General features: G+C 38.8%; 2 protein-coding genes across 2 annotated transcripts; one reads left to right on the forward strand and one right to left on the reverse strand.

Moving 5' to 3' along the window:
• Window positions 1–4,710: 4,710 nt before the first annotated feature.
• LOC126607302 (uncharacterized) lies at window positions 4,711–7,964 on the forward strand. Its single transcript, XM_050274847.1, has 4 exons — window positions 4,711–4,865; window positions 4,953–5,033; window positions 6,096–6,653; window positions 6,747–7,964. The coding sequence occupies exons 1-4, from the start codon at window positions 4,830–4,832 to the stop codon at window positions 7,770–7,772; spliced, it is 1,701 nt and encodes a 566-aa protein (XP_050130804.1). The 5' UTR covers window positions 4,711–4,829; the 3' UTR covers window positions 7,773–7,964.
• Window positions 7,965–8,274: 310 nt separating this feature from the next.
• Window positions 8,275–11,203, reverse strand: LOC126607303 (methyl-CpG-binding domain-containing protein 2-like). The gene is made up of 5 exons (XM_050274848.1): window positions 10,969–11,203; window positions 10,220–10,900; window positions 10,082–10,135; window positions 9,806–9,990; window positions 8,275–9,133 (listed from the first exon to the last, which is right to left on the reverse strand). Exons 2-5 carry the CDS (start codon window positions 10,867–10,869, stop codon window positions 8,922–8,924), a joined length of 1,101 nt encoding a protein of 366 aa, XP_050130805.1. The 5' UTR covers window positions 10,870–10,900; window positions 10,969–11,203; the 3' UTR covers window positions 8,275–8,921.
• Window positions 11,204–20,781: the final 9,578 nt, after the last annotated feature.

Consider the following 20,781-nt stretch of genomic DNA (forward strand, 5'->3'; position numbering starts at 1 on the left):
TCGCGACCCCCCCAAGGCGACGGTTGCAGGTATTTGGGTTATGGGTTGTGGGTTGTGGTTTTGCAGGTAGTGGGTTGCGAGTTGTGGTTTTGCAGGTAGTGGGTTGCAGGTATTTGGGTTGCAGGGGTTTCTAAGAAAACTTGTGAAAAAAAACAGATAAGTGATTAAAGGTGGGGGCTTTGAGGTGGGAGAGGTGGAGAGGGATATGGGTTTTGGGGGAAGGAGACGCGTGGAGGCAGAGGGTGGCGGGGGAAGAGGCGGGAGATGGGTGGAATTCGAAGTTCAAACCCTAGAGAAGGAGAGGGAATGAAGGAATTGAAAAAAGGGTGTCAGGGAGTGTGTTGGGGTTGGTGTGGAGGAAGAAGAAGAGTGGGAGAGATAGGTAAGGGGGTGGGGACGGACGGACGGGAAGGAAGAGATGGGTAAGGGGGTGGGGGTGAGATGTGGGGTTGGGGAAGGGGATCTGGGTTAGGGTTTTTTGGTTTTTTTTATTTTATTTATTTATTTTATTTTTTTTATTTTTTTAGGGTTAATATTATAATATTGTTAATGTATAATTTTTTTTTTTTGCCATGTGGCAGCCACGTCAGCATTTAATAGACCATTGGATGGAAAATCTAATGGAGGTGTTGTTTTGAAATAAAATAGTACGTGAGGTATGAAAGTGAAATGTTTTAAAGATATTGTATGAGGTTGTAATAGACCTCAAACCTGAAGGGTTTCTATGTAATTTACTCAAAAAAAAAAATATATATATATTGGTTTATCAAATTATATAGAGTAAATTACATTTTACCACCTCAACTTTAGGTCACATAACAAACTCATATCTTATCTTTTAAATATTGCAATATCATACTTCATTTTAGAAATTCATTGCAATGTCACACCTCCGTTAAATTTTTTGTAAATTTATTTGTTAAATAATGATGTAGCAAATGTGAAACCCATATTTTTGTTGATATAGATGTCAAGTTTAAGCCACGTGGACAAAAAAACTAATTAAAAATTGTTATTATTTATAAATATGTGAAAATAATAAAAAGTATTATAAAATTAAAAAAAATATATTTACAATTTGGGCCCTAAATTAATGAAATTCGCTCCATAGCCTATTGACTTAAGCCGTAGGGTGAGCCACTTCATTATAAATGGGACTTGGAATAGAGAATTGTTGAGTGAGTTGGTGGATGAGGAGATCACCAGTAAGATATGGAGCATTCCTTTACCACTTTATGACAAGAATAATTCGTTATGTTGGGGTTTGAATGCTAATGGAAATTTTAGTGTAAAATCTGCAACTTGGATTCAAAATACCATGATTTGGGAAGCCTTGAAGGATAAGTTGCTAAAAAGAATGCGGAAGCTAAATATTCCTAATAAAGTAAAAAAAAAAAAAAAAAAAGATTAGTTGGCTCTTGATCCTAAATAAGCTTCAAAGTAGAAGTAAAATCCATAAGTTTATTAATACGATTAGTGATATATGCTTATTATGTAATGTGGATCCTGAAGACCAAAATCACCTATTTATTCACCGTGAATGTGCCCGGCAAGTTTGGACATTTAGTACAAAAGTGAAACCGCCTGCTAATCAGAGCAGTTGTAGTCTGTTGGCAGATTTGGAAGATGAGAAACCAAATTGTTTTTAATAATGCAAAAGCTTACCCTTCTAGAGTGGCTTTCTTGGCATTTAATATGGCGAATGAATACAATAATGCCAATAAGGAAAATTATGTAGCTTGCATGAAGCAAGAGGGGCTGATTAGATGGCACCGCTGGGTGATGATTTCTACAAATTGGAAATTTTATGGACTCACAAATTGAACTTTGATTTCTACAAATTGTATGTTCCTTGGAGGGCGAGGAATATTGTTGAGGACATCAAACTCCATGTCGGGCCTTTTGAGCACATCTCATGGACTCACGTGTTCCATGAAGCAAATTTTATGGTTGATGCCATAACGGATGTGGTGGACGAGGAGTCACCCGCTCCAGACGATCCGACTACTGCGATCAGTGCCAAGTCGTTGGTGAGTCCACTCACCCATTCTCATTTCCTCCCTCTGCTGCCAAACCTCGCCGTTCTCCACCTCCTTTCTCATCGCCAAAACCCCAAAAATTGAGGAGTAATGTAATTGCGGTGTGGATGATTCGGTGGGGGGGGGGGGGGTGTTTTGGCTGGATGATTCTCGTGGATTGCGCAGCGGAGGGTCGAGAGGGTTGGGGTTGGTCGGGGATGATGGGTGCTGGGAAGGTCAGCAACTTTTTCTTTTAAAATGATTAAACTTTTTTATATTTTAAATATATTTTCTTGTTTTTGGCATTATTAGATTATTTTAAACTTTATTAAAAATATTTTTTTACCACGTGACACAAATTTGATGATATATCATTAATTTATTACTATGTTAGCATTTAACAAATAAATTGACTTCATTTTTAACGGTGTATGACATTGCAATGGATTCGTAAATTGAAGTATGATATTTTAAGTTTAAAACATGAGGTATCTTGGGTTCAAGTGTATCTTGCCTAGTCGATTTAAACCCAGAAGAAAAGCCAGAACTACAGGCCCAATATTATCCAAATTATGCAGAGAGTTGAGGTAATTTAGGCCCATATTAGAGTGATCCACTACATTCAAACTAGAATGAAAGTGATCCAATCTACAAAAGAAATTGGCGTTCAGAAAATTATGTCTTTTTATTTATTTTTTATTTTTTTTTTCTTTTTTAATGAAAATCGATATTACTAATCTAAGTTAGAATAGGAGGTGGTTGAAGAAGAAGACATTTCTCCAAAAAATAGGGAAAAGAAGAAGGCCTTATTCTTCAAGGCAATTTGTTTACAAAAATGATAAGCACACACCTTTTTCCACCTTAATCACACCTTTGTTTAATCATGTTGTGAACATGGAAAATTCCTGAAACGAAAGAGACAAGAACAACGTGCACAAAATAATATTTGTATTTGATGATTTTGGTGTTACAATCTCTCTCTATTTTGATCATCTGATTCGATCTCCGTAAGGTGTTGATTTATGGATATTTTGTTGATCCAAGGGCCGTGGAGGCTTGATTTTGGATGAACTATTGGAAGTTTCTTCAAGGGTCGTGGGCTTGATCTTTGAAGGTGGATTTGAGCGAATCTTCAAGGAGCCGTTGGGGCTTGATCTTGAGGATGAGTGTTTCTTCAAGGGCCGTTGAGGCTTGATCTTGAATAATGGTGATGAGCGGATCTTCAAGGGCTTTTGGGCTTGATCTTGAAGAACAGTGATGAACGGATCTTCAAGGGCTTTTGGGCTTGATCTTGAAGAATGGTGGCTTGTTGATCCAAGGGCCGTCGGGGTTTAATCTTGAATTGGTGGATGATTGTTGGTGTAAAGGGTCGTTGGGGCTTGATCTTGGAAGAACGAAGAACGAAGAACGAAGAACGAAGAACACTTTCTTCGAGGGCCGTTGGGGCTTGATCTTGAATTGGTGGATGATTGTTGATCTAAAGGGCCGTTGGGGCTTGATCTTGGAAGAATGATGAACGAAGAACGACTTTCTTCAAGGGCCGTCGGGGCTTGATCTTGAATCGGTGGATTGTTCTTCAAGGGCCGTTAGGGCTTGTTCTTGGAAGAATGATGAACGAAGAACGAAGAACGACTTTCTTCAAGGGCCGTCGGGGCTTGATCTTGAATCGGTGGATTGTTCTTCAAGGGCCGTTGGGGCTTGATCTTGAAGGAGGATTTGATGAAGAATGAAAAGGGCTTTCTTGATCCTTCGGGATTTGCTTGAGAGCTTCGGAGTTTCAGAGCTTCAGAGCTTCAAAGTGTAATATGAATTCCTCCTCAAATGAATGAAATTGGCTTCTATTTATAGAATTTTCCAAGGCCTAATTTTGAATATAATATTCCAGATGAAATAAGTCGTTTCTGCCAGGTGTTGACACGTGTCCTGTTTGATGACTTTTCCGATGATTCTCGATTTTTTGTTTAGACACACGTTACGTGTAAAATTTATGTAATACATGAGCGCTGAAACTTTGATTTATCGGTCAACATTTATTTACCGAAATTTCGATGTCTACACATGTATGTTGTTCTTTTCGGTGGAAAAAAAAAGCATTTTGTGCAGGACTTTGACCTCCCTATTGATTAATGGAAAATGATAAATGCATTCTTTTTTACTTTTCACATACATTTATTTAATATTGTCATTTGTTTTCGTTTGATATATTCAATTTGGCGGCCAAAATTTTAAAAGAATGTGTGAAAATCACTTTCATGAATAATTCATCAGTAGAGTCTACTTCAAATAGGCCTGGCAAGCGGGTCGTGGTTTGTCATGTTCGTTTTGTTTTCATGTTATACCCATTATTTTAACAAATCGTATCGTGTCAAACCCGTTATTTTAACCAATACTTAAATAATTGACCCGATAACGACCTAACTCATTAAGTCTCGACCTAAAACCTACTAATTTCATATAAAGTCATGTCTAGTTAATAAGATATTGTCGTCACTTAATATTACGGTCTAGTGATATTCCTTTTCACTAATAAGTAAGAGGTCTTATATTCGATTCTCGCCAAAGATGAATTTAAACCATATTATTGTTAAGTGTAGATAATATCGTTTGTTCAAATAAAAAAAAAAATTGTAACCTCAAAGGACGGCTGAAAAAATGTTGTGTCTCTGCCCCATGGGTACGTGTGAGAAATGAGGAATCTCACAAATCGGATCATTTTCCTTTGTTCCCAAAAAAAAAAAAAAAAAAAGAAAAAAAAAAAAAGGATGTTACGAAAAACATCCACTCTGGGGGTGTCTCCGCCACCACTGAACCATGTTTTCAACTTCCTCAGCATCGTCCTTAAACTTTGTAAGCTATCTCTCTCTCTCTCTCTCTCTCTCTCGATCTGGATCTGTTGGTTCTCATTGTTATTAATTGACTGAGTTGTTTTTGCAGAGTAGTTTTCATTTGGGTCTTGGAAATAACTGGAATTTCAGGACTTGTGCAAGACCAACCGCTTGTCTTTCCCAGTCCCAGGTATCTATACATTCTGCTCTGTCAACGCAACTACCTCGTTCATCTTTCCTTCTTTTGGCAAGAACCCAGTTCGAAATTTCCAACTCTCGTGTACTCTTCGTTGTCCTGTTTTTTCTTTTCCTCCTCGTCTGCGGATAATGTTATCCATTTTGTTTCCTAGTTTGCTATGAAAAATGAATAGTTTTTGTTTTGTTTCGTATGTTGAAGATTATCGATATTTCTGTCAGGATGAATCAGAATAGTGAATATTAGAGTGGTTAAGAATCCATGTTGTAGATTATTACTTGTATCAGGGATGGAGTAAAAAATTTCTTCTAGTGGGGGGCAACCGAAAGCAACTAAGAAAACTTTATTAAGGATGGTTTCAATTGATGATGTATCACAATTCCAATGTTACAAAAATTTCAATGTAGTAGTGGAAAGTGGCAAAGTGATGAGAAAAATATAAGTACATGATAGGTGGGAGAGGGCTTTTTTTCGGTTTGAATAACAGAACAAGAGCACTATTGCTTAAATAATATTTGATATGGAGTATAAGTAGAATGAATGTATATTGGATATTAGATACATATATTTTCTTCAAAGATAATCCGTGTATATTATATAATTGTAGTCTGCAACTAAACAAACAAATTACTTGAGTGGGGGCATCTGCCCCCAGTGAGCCTTCATTGGCTCCGTCCATGACTTGTATAAAATGCTGGTCTTGAAGAGTGTGAAACCATTGTCTAGACTCGAGGGATAATCTCTGAGTCTGAAGAACACTACTGTGGAGAAAAACGTTGAAAACAATCTTTGGAAACTTCTGGTGAATTTGTTAGCAGCTCAGTTTAAGTTTGGATTGTATGCTTTAGAGCCGGAAAATGATTTCTCACTATGGTTTGTTTAACGCCGGAAATTGCTCTCTATAAGCTTATGAAACAACTGTGTGCTCCGGTTCACAAGTTTGTTTATCATGAATAGAGTAAACATGAGGACATCAATGGAGGTCACAGATGGCCTGGAGGAGATTCTAATGGGTAGTAACGTCTGCATCCGTTTATTCTTCGAATCTTCTTGCAGGAAAGTGGGAATCTAGAGCCAATCAAGAAGCAAGATAAAACTAGTGGGATAGGAAAAACCAGGTCTGCCACGAAGGATCAGGTCGTCATTTCCAACTCTCAGGTTTCTCAGCAGGAGAGCTCCCCTCCACTGATTACTGCATTGAAGGCTTCAGCTGAACAAAGTGCTGCTACATTTCACTTCCCTGGGCACAACAGAGGTCGAGCTGCACCATCTTCTTTAACTAAGCTTATTGGCTTAAAGCCATTTGTTCATGATTTGCCTGAGCTTCCTGATCTTGACGACCTCTTTTCCCCGAAAGGGCCCATTTTAGAAGCACAACAACAGGCGGCCAGTCTCTTTGGGTCAACCGAGACATGGTTCCTTGTAGGAGGAACCACATGTGGAATTCAGGCAGCAATTATGGCTACATGTTCCCCTGGAGAAATTTTAATTCTCCCTCGCAATTCGCATATATCAGCCATATCTGCTATGATATTGTCGGGTGCAGTACCTAAGTACATCATCCCGCATTATAATTTTCACTGGGACATTGCTGGTGGGGTCACTCCATCACAGGTAAGTCTACGTTGGTACCTTTCAAAGCATTTCTTCGCTTGTAGAAAGATTTTCTGTTAGTCTGTATATGACCCAATTTGCTCGTTATAACAGGTAGAGGCTGCAATCAAGGAAGTGGAGAAAGAAGGCCGAAAAGCAGCTGCAGTTTTGGTCACTTCCCCCACTTATCATGGTATATGCAGCAACGTGAGGGAGATAACCCAGTTGTGCCATTCTCATGGAATTCCTGTGATTGTTGATGAGGCTCATGGCGCACATCTAGGATTTCATCCTGAGATGCCATATTCGGCCATGCAGCAAGGTGCTGACCTAGCCGTTCAATCCACTCACAAGGTTCTCTGCTCTCTCACACAATCATCAATGTTGCATATGTCTGGGAGTATTGTAGATAGAGAGAGAATTTCAAGATGTCTTCAAACGCTTCAAAGTAGTAGTCCTAGTTATCTGCTTCTGGCATCATTAGATGCTGCTAGAGCTCAAATTAGTGAAAATCCAGAAAATATTTTTGATAAAGCGTTACAGTTGGCCATTGAAGTGAAGAATACGATAAGAAAAATTTCAGGTATTTCAGTTCTCGACCATCAAAGCTTCCCTAATTTCCCTTCAACTGATCCCCTGCGGCTTACCATAGGATTCCAACAGCTTGGCTTGTCCGGTTATGAAGCCGATGAAATCTTGTACAAGGATCATGAAATCATTTGTGAACTTGTTGAAACCCAATCCATTACTTTTGCACTTAACCTTGGAACCTGTAGAGAGCATGTCCAGAGGTTATTATCGGGAATAAAGCACCTGGTGGCCGCTTCTGCATCAACTCAGGCTGCTAAAAGGAAAGTGGAAGGAGTTGGTGAGTCTGCAATCTTTGCAGAAATTGAAACAAGCTTAGTTCCTAGAGATGCCTTTTTTAGTGGTAAAAGAAGAGTGAGGGTTGAAAACAGCCTTGGGGAAATTTGTGGGGAGCTTATATGTTCATATCCGCCTGGGATTCCGGTAATAATCCCGGGGGAGACTATCACAAAGAAAGCTTTGGATTATCTGCTACATGTTAGAAGCAAAGGTGCTGTAATCAGTGGAGCTTCTGATCCCGAACTCGCTTCCATAGTTGTCTGCAGCAAGTAATGCATTGTTTGGTTTGGGAGGGAGAAGGTGTAGGTACATTCCAAATTTTGTTCTGCTTCAAAAGATAGCAGCATATTGCACGACATGAATAGAATGTTGATGTAAACTAATACCGGCATTTGGATTTTGTGTTTTCTGTGTGTTTTTTTATTTATTTTTTATTATTTTAATTTTATATATTTATATTAGCAATATTGGGGGAAGAAGAATTTCCGTACAGGATCTCGAATGCAAGGGTAAATGTTCTTGAATATCTATAACTTCAATTAACTGAAAAACTCAAAAGATATCGTAAGATAGGATTCTAGAAGGAATAAGTTAAAATTTATTAAGTTAAAAAGTCCAAACTCAATTTGGGTTGATTGCTTCTGAATGAAAACACTTTTATTCATAAATGTTTTGCAAGTGTTTCCTACTTGGAATTACTTTTCCTAAAAAACACTTGGAAATGCTTCTTAGTATCCAACATTTGTTTCTCTAGAACTTGCTTTTGCAACCCAAATGCAGTCATAAGCACACCTTTAACCATTTCAAAAGCAAATATCAAACAAGTTCTTAGCCTGGCTTACTAATAACATGTCCAATGAAATATACAAATTAAATAGACAAAAATGTCTTATACAAACTTAGTGGGACCCAATAACCAATCCAGTTTGAAATATTGCCTACTTGGCGAGAGTAGGTATAACGTGACTCGTCAAAATCTTGAACAGAAAAATACGTTCCCTCCCAAAGGACCAATTGACTGCTCACACCAGAGATGCTACTTTGCACTCCAAAAATCTCTTCCTCAAAAGTTCAAAACTCACAAACCACTTTTGGAGTGCATCAATAAATACTGCCATATCCATATACATGTGAAATTGTTCTTTGGATCTGACATGGCTTAATACAAAGTGGATCTCCTTTCTATGATGTCCCCTTTTTCTTTACATATCAAAGGAAATCAACCCTACAAAACTCCTACACACCAAAATGTTTTCATTCCCTTTTCTTCCTCACACGAGCTCGAAACCTTTCCTTTTCTTCTCCGGATATACTGTGTATACGACTGTGTACTAATAGGCATACCAAGGCCGAAAACACAAAATGAACATTCAGTCACCAAATAATGACTATTTGGTGGCAGCTCTGTAGATGAGTACTGTTTCAAGATTGATCAGGTCTTTCTGGACTTGACTCCGTGCTAATGCTCGGATCTGCCTTGTAAGTCTTTGATGATGGAGTTCTTGTTGCTCGCTTCTTTGTCGGTCGAACAGAGGGATCAAACAGAGGTTCCCTTGCTTCTGGAGGAGGGAGTGCTAGCCGACGAGGTTGCAATTCTGGACCGTCAGCTAGACCAACCCATGCCACTGGATTTACTGCAGTAGAGAGACAAAACTATTAGTTTTGTGTTATTAATTCTTCTTCTGGAAGCAATGAAAGATACCATCCCTGAAGAAATAGGACGTCTAAAATCAAAAGGTCTCTATGTCAACGTCTTCATTCCCTCCCTGAATTTCATATATTACCTTATACTAATTGTCATTATATCGTTCATGTCCAAGAAGCAAGAAAGTTCTGTTAAACCAAATAGATGTGCCGAAATAGGATGAACAGAATATGGCAATGACATCACACTTTGCAGCATTCCTATCGAGTGTACATTTCCAAACGCATTACTGACCAACCTTTCTATCAAGGTGCCTTGTAGCTATTAAGTAAAATACCAGAAAGCAAAAACCAAATATTTTACAAGATACACAAGGCATTCCAACAAATGTCTTCCCCTATTTTTCTTGACAGATACTGTAGACTTCAGCAAGCAGGCATCAGTGGAAGCGTTTTCACTCATTAGGACAATAATTTGGCTTTAAACATCAGGAAAGAATGCCATTATATATAAACTCATCGGGATAGCACGCACTATGTACAGACTCATCAGGAAAGAATGCCATTCTCTATCGACTCACAAGAAAACAAAAGCCACAACTTAGAAAAATGCATTTAAAAGCACAGAAGTACACATTGCATAAGAAATCATAAGGTCATACTTTCTTCACCAGGTGCAAGAAGTCTAGGTGTTTCAGCAGAGTCTGTCAAATGAGCAGGATGCTTCTTCGAGTAATTGTCAGAACGCTTTCTCACATAATTTTCCTGCAAAGGCTTCGGAGTTACAAATGAGAACTGTGACATGTTAACTCCTGCATCCATATACTCAGGATGTTGAAGCAAATACCTGAAAATTCAAAACCAGCATAATAAATTAACTATCAACCAAATGAGTGAAGAAAATCAAGCTGAACTAAACAAGAATCACAGAAACACACTTCTGGATCTCCACCGAGGAACGAAGCTTCTTGCCTGTCGGCGATTCATAGTACCTGAACACACAAAAATGGGAGTGTCACAAAACTAAGTTGCATGTTGGCAATGCTGATGCTAATGTTGCACGACAGATTACATACACGTCTGCGAATCGGGTGCCTCCTTCACCTCTGATCCTGAGCAATCGCTGCCAACCAGGCGGGGGCTGAGCAATGTTGGGCTTATCAATGGCCCAGAGCCTGCTCCCATCCTGAGTAATGTCTTCCGGGTCATCACAAGACACCAAATCCCGCCATTCGCGTGCAGTTTCACAGTAAAAGGGCTCTTCCAGAATGTGCTCACGAATTTCCTCATACTTCTCCTTCGATGGAATGAGCCTCCATTTGAAGCAATTAGCACACTGCACAGTGAAAGCCCCAACCGACGGCAAAACCCTAGGTGGCTGATTAAACGGATATGTCCATGGAAACGACATTGGATTGTTCGGGCGATCAAACGGAGACGAAATGAGGGTTTTGGCATTGTCATGCACTGTGTCTGCGGCATTGGCATTAGCGGCTGCAGTTGCAGGGTCATACAGCACCAGCTCGTTCGATTGGAGATGGGTTCGAAGGGTTTCATCATCCGAACCCGAATCCGAATCTGACGAAGTGGAAGAAGAAGATGGAGGGACGTCAATGGCGTCTTGGGGAGGCGTATTTTGTTCTTCTTCCCTCCGGAGCTTCTTGAACGTTATCTTACAGGGATTTCGAGAATCCATGGAAACAGCACAGAAATTTCTTGAATCCATGGATAACGAAACAGCAGATCTCAAACACCTCCTGCACACAACATACCCATGAGAAAAAATGGAAGATTTCGAAAGACCCAGATCTAGTTTAACGCTTACAAGGATGATGAGAGATCTGCGAGGATGATGATGAAGGTGGAGGGGTAGAATCGATCAGGGACGTTGGTTACAAGGAAATGCGCAGATCAGAGGTGAGAGCAGGTACTCTGCATCGTCATCCAGTGACTGGAGCCTGGAGGTTCAACTGGGTGAGATGATGGAATAATGAAGAGGGAGTCCAGAAGGAAGGAGATTATGGCTGGTGGGTGGATCATTTGTCACAAATATGATTTGTGCACAATTTTCTACCTTTTTTTTTTTTTTTTTGTGGTTTTATGTTACTTTAATTACTGCAGTTTTTAGTTTATTAAACTTTGTTCCATTCATGGTAATTTGGATTTATTTGGAAAGTGAATTTTTATGGAGAAACACCTTTATGTGCTTGTATATAAAGTCTTAAAGTGATTTTATCGAGTCACTTAGTGCTACGGATTAGTAGTATTTCTCTTCATTTGTAAGTGAGATGTTCGATTCTCGCCAAAGATGAATTTGAACCACATTATAGCTAGCCCATTATGAGACTTAGCTTACTTCTTTGCCCCTTAGGCTAACTCCAACCCATGGCCTAAAACCTAGAATTCCCCTTCTATTCTCCCTCCCCACCCCAAAATCCATTCCAACCCAAGTTCTAATTTGGACTTAAAACCTAAAAAAAAAGCCAGAAGTCGATCCAAGTTTAGCCTAGAAATTGATGTGGGCCCTACTAGCGTGACTAGGAATTGGCGCTTGAGCGCCAGACTCCACTTTTCCACGTGAGCACGCTTCAGAAGCGCCAACAGACGGACATACATGGTAATAGCCCCACCCATGTGGGCATGTCGGCCACTTGCACCAGCCGAGCCAACAGCTCCAAACCTATAATTCCCCTTCTATTCCCCCCCCCCCCCCCCACAATCCATTCTAACCCAAGTTCTAATTTGGACCTAAAACCTAAAACCTACAAAAAAAGCCAGAAACTGGCCTAAGTTTCGCCAAGAAATTGGTGTGGGCCCCACCAGTGGGACTGGGAATCGGCGCTTGAGCACCAAACTTTACCTTTCCACGAGCGTACGCTTTACATGCACCAATGGACAGACCGACATGGCCCCACCGACATTTGCATGTCGGCCACTTGCACTAGCCGAGCCAACGACTCTTTTTAATCTAACGATTCCAATAATAGGCCATTTGACACGCCCCGATCTCGATATTCCCCGAACACCAGGATAGGCACGTGTTGGCCGACACCTGAGCGTGACGAAAGCCATTTATTGAATGCAAATGCTGAGAACAAGGAATAAATAAGACTTATAAATTTAAATATAATGAATATGCATTTAAGCAATGTGTTCAGAGAACACATCTAATCTAGAACACTAAAAGAATTAATAGAAAAATTAAATAAACAAAGGAGTGGGTCCTCCACCTAGAGATGACTCGAAGAAGCCGATGCAGAAGTGCCTTGATGCCAGGATCGTACGCCTTGATTCTAAGTCCTGAGGGGTCGCAAAACAAACATGAGTGGACCAAGTTGATATATATATATATAATAAAACAATTATCAACATACTAACCACCAAAGCTTTATGAAAACTAATAGCATAATAAGTGGTAGGTTTTTCGAAAACCCTAGCATGCCATAAAACATCTCAGAAAGCATATCTTGTATATAATGTGCTAAATAGTGGTATCAGTATCAGTAATTCTTCCTTCAGAAACTTCCTTCATAAGTATTAATCACATGCAGGCTCTTACAGCACCCAACCTGAAGGTCAATATAAGTATCAATCGCCCGAAGGCTCCTACAGCACCCAACCCGAAAGTCAATATATGTATCATCGCCTAAAGGCTCCTACAACACCCAACCCGAAGGTCAATAATAAGGACCACTATATACGCACAAAACTATTGAAAATAATCTTTCCAAACATAGGTACATATATCTCAAAAGTATTTTCATAGTATAAAGTCATCCATCATCTATACTATAAAGAAGTGTGTAAAAACATCTTCTAAATAGTATATCGTCATCCATCAAATATCCTACAAAGAACATGGGTTCAATAGAAAATATGATATTCCAAAATAAGCTCAATATAGCATGATAGTCAATTTCTCATAAAACGTTCACGAAACGTATCTAGTAAATCATGCTTTTCATGTATGCATTTTTACTAATAAAACATGCATTTTTAGAAGGGGGTTAACTCACAGATACTTCACTGCCGAAGAGCCAAGAAAACTAGCGAAGATGGAAACATCACAATATATGCGCCTAAGCACATAAAGGGTCTAATTAATAAAACTATATTATAACAATTGAATTTGGGAAAACAGGCGTCAGAAACTGATTTCAGGACGTCGAATTACCCTAAGAAAGGTCTCGGGTAAATTTCCTAAAAGTCAACATGATAATATTCCAGGAATATTCCTCAAAAGAATATTCCAACCGGATATGGGCTAGTGAGTTTGGGTGGAAAGATCTTAAGCCCAAGGCCTAAATTTCCAAAAGGGTTTTGGTTTAGGCTTTAAAGGGTTCGGGTAATTGGGTTGGGTTTTAGTCTAAATGGGTTTGGGTTTCAGGGCAAAGAGTCTTCTACGAGTGTGAATTTATTCTCTCAATGAAAGCACCAATTTGTGGATGCAAATTTCTTCCTCCTTGATCTTGTACAAAAATGCACCTACAAAACAACTAACACCTTTGGTTAAAGTCAAAAGCCTCAAGCGCCCACGATGAATGGGGGGGCTTTGGCCGAAGAACCTCCGATGCTGAAGTTAGAATTTAAAGAGAAAAATGTTTAGAGAGCTTTTTGGGAGTTTTGCAAGAGTGTTGGAACTGTCTTTTTAGAGAAAATGGAGTCCTATTTATAGAGCATGACCGGCCCTCTTTGGAAGAAAGAGTGGCCGACCCTAGGGTATTTTTGGGGGTGTAATGGGTGATTTAATTGGTGATTAATGGACTAATTAGGAATTAATACATTAATTAGCCAATTAACCTCCACTTAAATGGAATGTTATGTAGGTTATAAAATAATTACCTAAGATGAGGATGGATGAGAATATCTTTGAATTGGTTACCTATTTTGCACACTTTTGACTTGATTGACGGATGATTGTCCGCTGCTCGCGTGTAGGAATCTTGGTATGCCTCAAGGGTATTTTGTCATTTTTTACCCAAAAATCCACGTGTCGTATTGTGATTATTTTTGTCTCCACAACTACGAATGGCTTGATCCCTTCATTTAGGGTACGTAAGCAGTCTAACCAGGATGTTAGATGCAACCATAAATTAAACAAAATGATTATTTTTTTTCTGTGTGGTTAGTTAGAATTATAATTAACCATTATTTTATTGTGGCCTACCTGTGTGTTTGGCTTCCGAATTAGAAATTTCGGGTCGTTATAGAATGGTTCAACCTAGTTCGGTCAAAGCTTACCAAATGGTGATGCCCTACTTTGGCAAGGATGCATCGAAAGGCATGCTCTGCTTCAGCAGAGATGCACCAAACAATATTGCTATGCTTCTACAAAGGCTTACCGAACAGACCCCTCTAACTTCGACTGGAGCATACCGAACCTAAGTCTGGTTCTGTCTCTCTCATGATCCAATTTCAAGTTTGTTTTTACAACATATGGTAGAATCAGGGTCTGCCAAGGTGTGAGCATCATGCCCGAAGCATGACCCTTGGCACGTAAGACGTAAGACTTTAAGAATAAGGGATAATATTCCTAAACCTCAACCATGCAGAATCTACTTCCGTCTCAATGGATTAGATCATTGGTTATGCACATGTTCGTGCCCTTACCATTGTCATTGAGTAGTACCATTTTCGTAGTCAATATGTGAGACTAATTTTTCTCCACCAAACATCATTGGAAGAGCAGAATTTTGACATGGATGGCCTTGTTGGCCGAATCTCCTTAGTAAACCATTTACTTTGTGAACATTTTTTTTATGTTCTTGGATTCACATTTGGTGTTTGTTTTAGTTATAGATAATCTTATCAATCTTGTCCTCGAAAATGAGTTAATTGAATCATGTTTCTTGTATACATGTGACCGAATTCAATTAAACACGTGACTAGGTATGAATGAGGGAAAGTTAGTCGTCTGGATGAATGTGATACTACGCATACTAACTTTACAGCTAAATCACATCTCTAGCAACGACTTTAGGTCTATCCAACCTGATTAAGAGGTTTGGTACACTCCTCATTGTATGAATAGTACTAAATTACCATGTCAGAGACCTTATATTCTCACTGTTCTAGAAGAACGTCATTGGATTTATAAGGATATTCGAGATGACAACGATCATAAATGAAACCACTAATGAAAAATAGAATTGAATGTCTTCTCACCACCTCCAAAAATGTGCATGAAGCTTTACTTTAGGGCCAATGGGCTATCTCCCAATTGAGAACATGCCACATGTGGCCGGCTTAGAGTCGGGTGATTTGACCAGTTTACTTGTTTTGGCATGACCATTTAGGACACTTAGGTAAAACAATGATGCTTCGACGCATCTCCTTACCCAAAGTAAGGATCTTGGGCTTACCAGCACACTTTGCCAAGCCTGCTCGTTGTGGGAAATTGATTTTCTAAATCATCCCTAGCAAAGATACGAAATGATCTTTTTTTTCACAGTGGATTCAAAGGAATATACGTGGACTAATCTAACCAAAATGCGGACCATATAAATACTTATGGTTTTGGTTGATAAATCGATAAACTGGTCACATGTTTCTCCACACACATTACTAGTAAACCTCATGGCCGATTTTAAGGGTTCACCACCATACTTATCCCATAAAGTCTGGGAAACTGGATAATGTCGGAGAGTTTATATTGACAGTTTTCGATAAAGTATTGAATGTCATCTTGGGTTTCTAATTGAACATTGAATTCCCATGTTCACCCCATAACAACCTCGCATAATGATCATAAAGCACAATTTAATTGATCGCCCGGACCTTGGGTGAACGCACCAAGTTTTTTATTTCTGCCAAGGGTTATGCAATCTTGTATGCAACTATGTTGGTCTATCTTGAGGCCCATTGCCATCTAACCATTTCGATGTTACAGTTGGTTACTGGGTACGAACCTGACGCTTTTTTTATTTACACATTGGGGTGTGCATTCCTTGTGCTACATTGCGTTGCTGCAACATACCAACATGGGTCCTTAAAAAAGGATGTGATTTTTTGTCGATTATGATTCTCCTTCTCACTAGCTCTCTTAGAGCCCTTGCATGCGATCTCTTTACCGCTATTTGTGGATTGTCACTTCAATGAGACAGTTTTCTCGCCGTTAGGGGGAGATAAGAATGTCAACGTTCTTGTAGAATGACACAAATTTGCGTGGACGTTGCCCACTATGTCTCATCTCGATCCCCATACTGTACAAGTGTGATAAGCAAGTGCGATGAATTCTAGCTTTCAAAATGTTGCTCCAGATGCATTCCTATGATCTAGCTAAAGTGAAGCGATCATATACCAGTTGCAAACATGCCTGCACAGATAAACGTACTTAACGGACGTCAAGTCAACATCCCCGAAGGATGTGCCATCCATGTTGGATGGTCTAGTACACCGGCGAATAGCCAATAAATCGTCTTGGCTTGGAGCACAACAAATCACTTGGTTCATACGATTCATTTCCCTAAAAGATGAAGATCACGACACAACAATGAATACATACTTGATTGCGGTCTCAAATCATTTCCATCTCATGAGATTAATCCGGATTACTCCTGAGACTTGAAGTTCTTGGTCCAGTATACTAGTTTGGATAAAAAAATGGAATTGAAATGAGATTACCATTGATGATATTTTCACTTATATAGTAGTTATCAACATAAATGAAAAGCGACAATATCGAACCGTATTTCGTTGAATAGTGACAACGTAGAACTGATTGGACAACCGAAATTACAATCCAAGTTAAAATTCCTTACCAAAGTGTGTTTCGATCCTATCGTTCCTACACTGCCCAAGGTAAGTGGGAAATGAAGTGTAATGAGATCGATAATATAGTACGATATGATGCATGCCCTACGGTGTAAGGTTTCTCTCAAACGCCCTGTAATTGATAGCAGCACTATGAAATATGGTTAGTGTTTCTACATGGAGATATAGATATGGAGGTTTACATGTAAGTTCCCCAAGAATTATATGGACTAGTTCAAATAGTTTCAAACCACGGAACACTCTATTAACTTGTTTGAGGTGTTCACTTACTGATTGAAACAATCCGACGGATGTGGTATACCCGTCTAAGTGATTATTTGATCAGTCAGGGATATGAATGAATGCCCTTGCGTGTTAAACTATGAAGTCTTATTCCGATTTGCTAGTTACAGTTTATGTCGTTGACAAGAACCTCACTAAGACTCTAGAAGAGCTTAAGAAAACTGCCTCGCACCTGAAGATGGATTTTGAGATGAAGGATCTTGGGAAAACTCGTTTATCCCTTGACTTAAAGTTCAAGTGTTGTTTTGACGGTACTTTGGTCTACTAGTCGAACTGCACCCTGAATGTGTTACCTTTGAGAATACATATGATCTTCCAATGCTATATGCAAATGAGACCCTTGAAGAGGTTATGGAATCCGTAATTCCATATCTAAGTTCAACTTTGCGCTTCGTTATACTTAGCTCATTGCGTTAGATAAGACATATCCTTCGTTGTTGATCTATTGGTAAAGATACAACACCGCATCTATATGCAACCATTGAATTGGTATTCAAGACGTTTTTCCGTTACCCTGAAAGGTACTATGGATTTGGGCAAATCTTAACGTATCTCGAGCGGATCTGACCCCCCTGATCTTCCAAATGATGCTTGCCTTGTTGTTATGCTGACGTTGGTTACTTATCAAACCAGTATAAGGCAAAATCCCCAAATGGTTATGTCTTTACCATTAAGGAACAACGCAATATCTTGGAGGTCCACGATATGACCTTAGTTGCGAAATCTTCGAATCATTCCAAGACTCACCTCATTTCACTACGCCACATGTAAGACATGGTTGAGAGCTCTTGTTGAGCATATTCTAAGTACTTGTTGTTTTCATCCATCGTTGAGTCCCAAATACGATCCATGAAGATTATGCCGCATGTATCAACCCGACCAAGACATGATACATCAACGAAGTCAACACCAAGACATATTGCATTTACATCAGCAAAGCATTAGGAGATTGAAGTCATGTAAGCCAATCCCTGACAACCTTGCCGACCTCTACATGATGTCACTACCGAAGTCAACCTTCCAGAAGCCTGTTCGAGGAATTGGTATGCCTAACTATTCATATAGAATGCTTGTAGTTCTCATTTGGTCTTCAAACTCAGGGGGAGTATGTAGAAGTATACTCACTTGATCATAATGTACTCTTTTTCCCTACAATTATAAGCATTTTCCCACTAGGTTTTTGCTACCTAACTAGGTTTTGACGAGGCACCTATCTTGGGATGATCATACCCTTGTGAGCTCTTCTACTTACGTCCAGAAGACGTATAATTTTGACTTAATGCAACTTTTCACTTTTCTCCTTAGTTTATGAGTTTTTCTCCCACCTTGGGTTTTACCATAATGAGGTTTTGTGAGTTTTACCTTTTATGCATTCTTCCGTTGTTTTGAGACTCGTATTCGCTCATTATGTCGGCGACTTCATCAATTGTACTTACTTCATCATTGAAGACTGGATGTACCATTTGTTTGAGTATTTACACACTCAAGGGGGAGTGTTGCAGTCATATTTGATTAGGAATGTGATTGTGTAAATCCTAACATATCTAGGATATCCTTATGGGATTCTACCATATCTCTTAGACTTGATATTATCCATTTAAGAGTTGTAATCCTATTAGGGTAATGAATTTACCTTCCCTACTACTATAAATAAAGGCACAATGGGGTGGAATAGAACACACCTCATAATTACACGTCTCTCTCTTCTCTCTCTATGCCACGCCCGCTCTCCCTCTTTGACCTCCATATTTGTTCAGTAATTATGCCTACAACAAAAACCTAAATTTTATGGGCTAAAATTTTTAGATTTTAAGGTAAGGGTTCAAGATGATCTTAGTGTAGATAATATTAATTGTTAAAAAAAAAGAAGTGATTTTATAAAAAATATCTCATGTCATCGCCTTATGTGCTTTCAAATTCACCGAAAAATTTAAATTCAAATGTTATGATTTGAATTAAAAATGAGTCCAAATTTCTGTAATGGATTGGAAAAATAAAACTCATACGTATGTGCATTCAAATTATGAAATTTGAGTTCGAGGTGGTACTCATGTTAACAAAGAAATTCAACAAAAATTAAGATTTGCTTTTTGACTCGGATTCTCTAATGCATATATGCGAATTTTCAAAAGTCGTTTTCTCCTCAAATGCAGACTCAAAATAAAAAAAAAAAAATTGAAACTCAACACCTTTTTTTGTAACTAATTATGGCCCTCTCAAATTCACTTCCACACAATGGGGGATCATAAATTTTGAGTGGCGAAGATTAATAGCTTAGAACTAATTCACCATCAAAACTTTAAAAACTAATAAGTAATAATCAAAATGAAAACACTCATATTGAACAAGTTATAAAAAATAGAATCTTTTTTTTTTATTGGGACTTTGACATTTGGGAATTAGGTTAAATGATTCATACTTGGTGTAGTGTTCTTGACTAAAGTTAATGGGTCTTAGCGATGGTTGCCCCAGAGAGATTGAGAAAAGAAGTTAGAAATAAGAAATTTGAGTCAAGTGGGTGAATTTGAACAAATTGACTTTCAAATGGAGGAAAGAATTAAAAAATTGTTATCGCTTTTAGAGAAAAAAAAAAAGAGAGGATGTGCAACCCAAAAAATAGTTTGATGTAAAGAAATCAATGGAGAGTGCACTACAAAATACAAATAGACAAGGGTGAAAAAACCGTCGTGGTATTGTCAAAAAAAAAAAACGTTTCGTTTAAGTGTGTCGTCTTTTAATGCTAAGCCACGATGATACGTCGTAAATATTCATGTTCGCCATGGTTATTACAAGCCATTTTCGTATATAGTAGCAAAGTCATGAATTGTTGAAGACATGGGTGGTGAAGAAATCAATGGGAAACTAAGAAGAAGGAATTGATGAGACCAAAGGAGATGAGACGAAAAGGGGGTAGTGAGAGAGTCCAGGAGATCCAATATACGAAAGCGAAAGCGGAGAGAGAGGGAAGATAAAGAGGGAGACCTACAAAAACAAAGGAGATGAGACGAGAAGGGGGTAGTGAGAGAGTCCAGGGGTGTGCCTTCCACACCATTTTTTACTTCTTACACACCTCAATTTTCAGCCGTTGGATCGAATAAATTAAAAAATATCAATGAATAAAAATCAACAACAGGTGTGTGAGAAGTAAAATAAGTGTAGGGATATCACACCCCATACAAAAACTGGGGGCTGAGACGAAACATGGGATGGGATTGACACGGTGGATTCATGCCAGTGCCACCTCGTACTTTAATTAACAGAAAAATTATGTTTAGACTAAATTTGGCAATGAACTACACCACAAGGGTGTAAGTCCTATTTTTTTTTACACCAGAAACTATCGTCTGAATACCGTATGACCAAATGGACTATATTTATCCGATTTGGCCTTAATTCTATGATATTAAGAAACCAATAAAAGAGACAAAAAATAAAAGTTACATACCCTTTTTCTATCTACAATCCTATTAATCCATGTGTAAACGATAAGCATAAGACAACAAAACTTGATGTATTGTGTTCCCCAACATATGTTAATTCACCCAACATGAAGGGGGTGTAGGAGCATGTACATAGCACGGGT

Source organism: Malus sylvestris, chromosome 16 (genome assembly GCF_916048215.2).
Source record: "Malus sylvestris chromosome 16, drMalSylv7.2, whole genome shotgun sequence".
Lineage (NCBI taxonomy): Eukaryota > Viridiplantae > Streptophyta > Magnoliopsida > Rosales > Rosaceae > Malus > Malus sylvestris.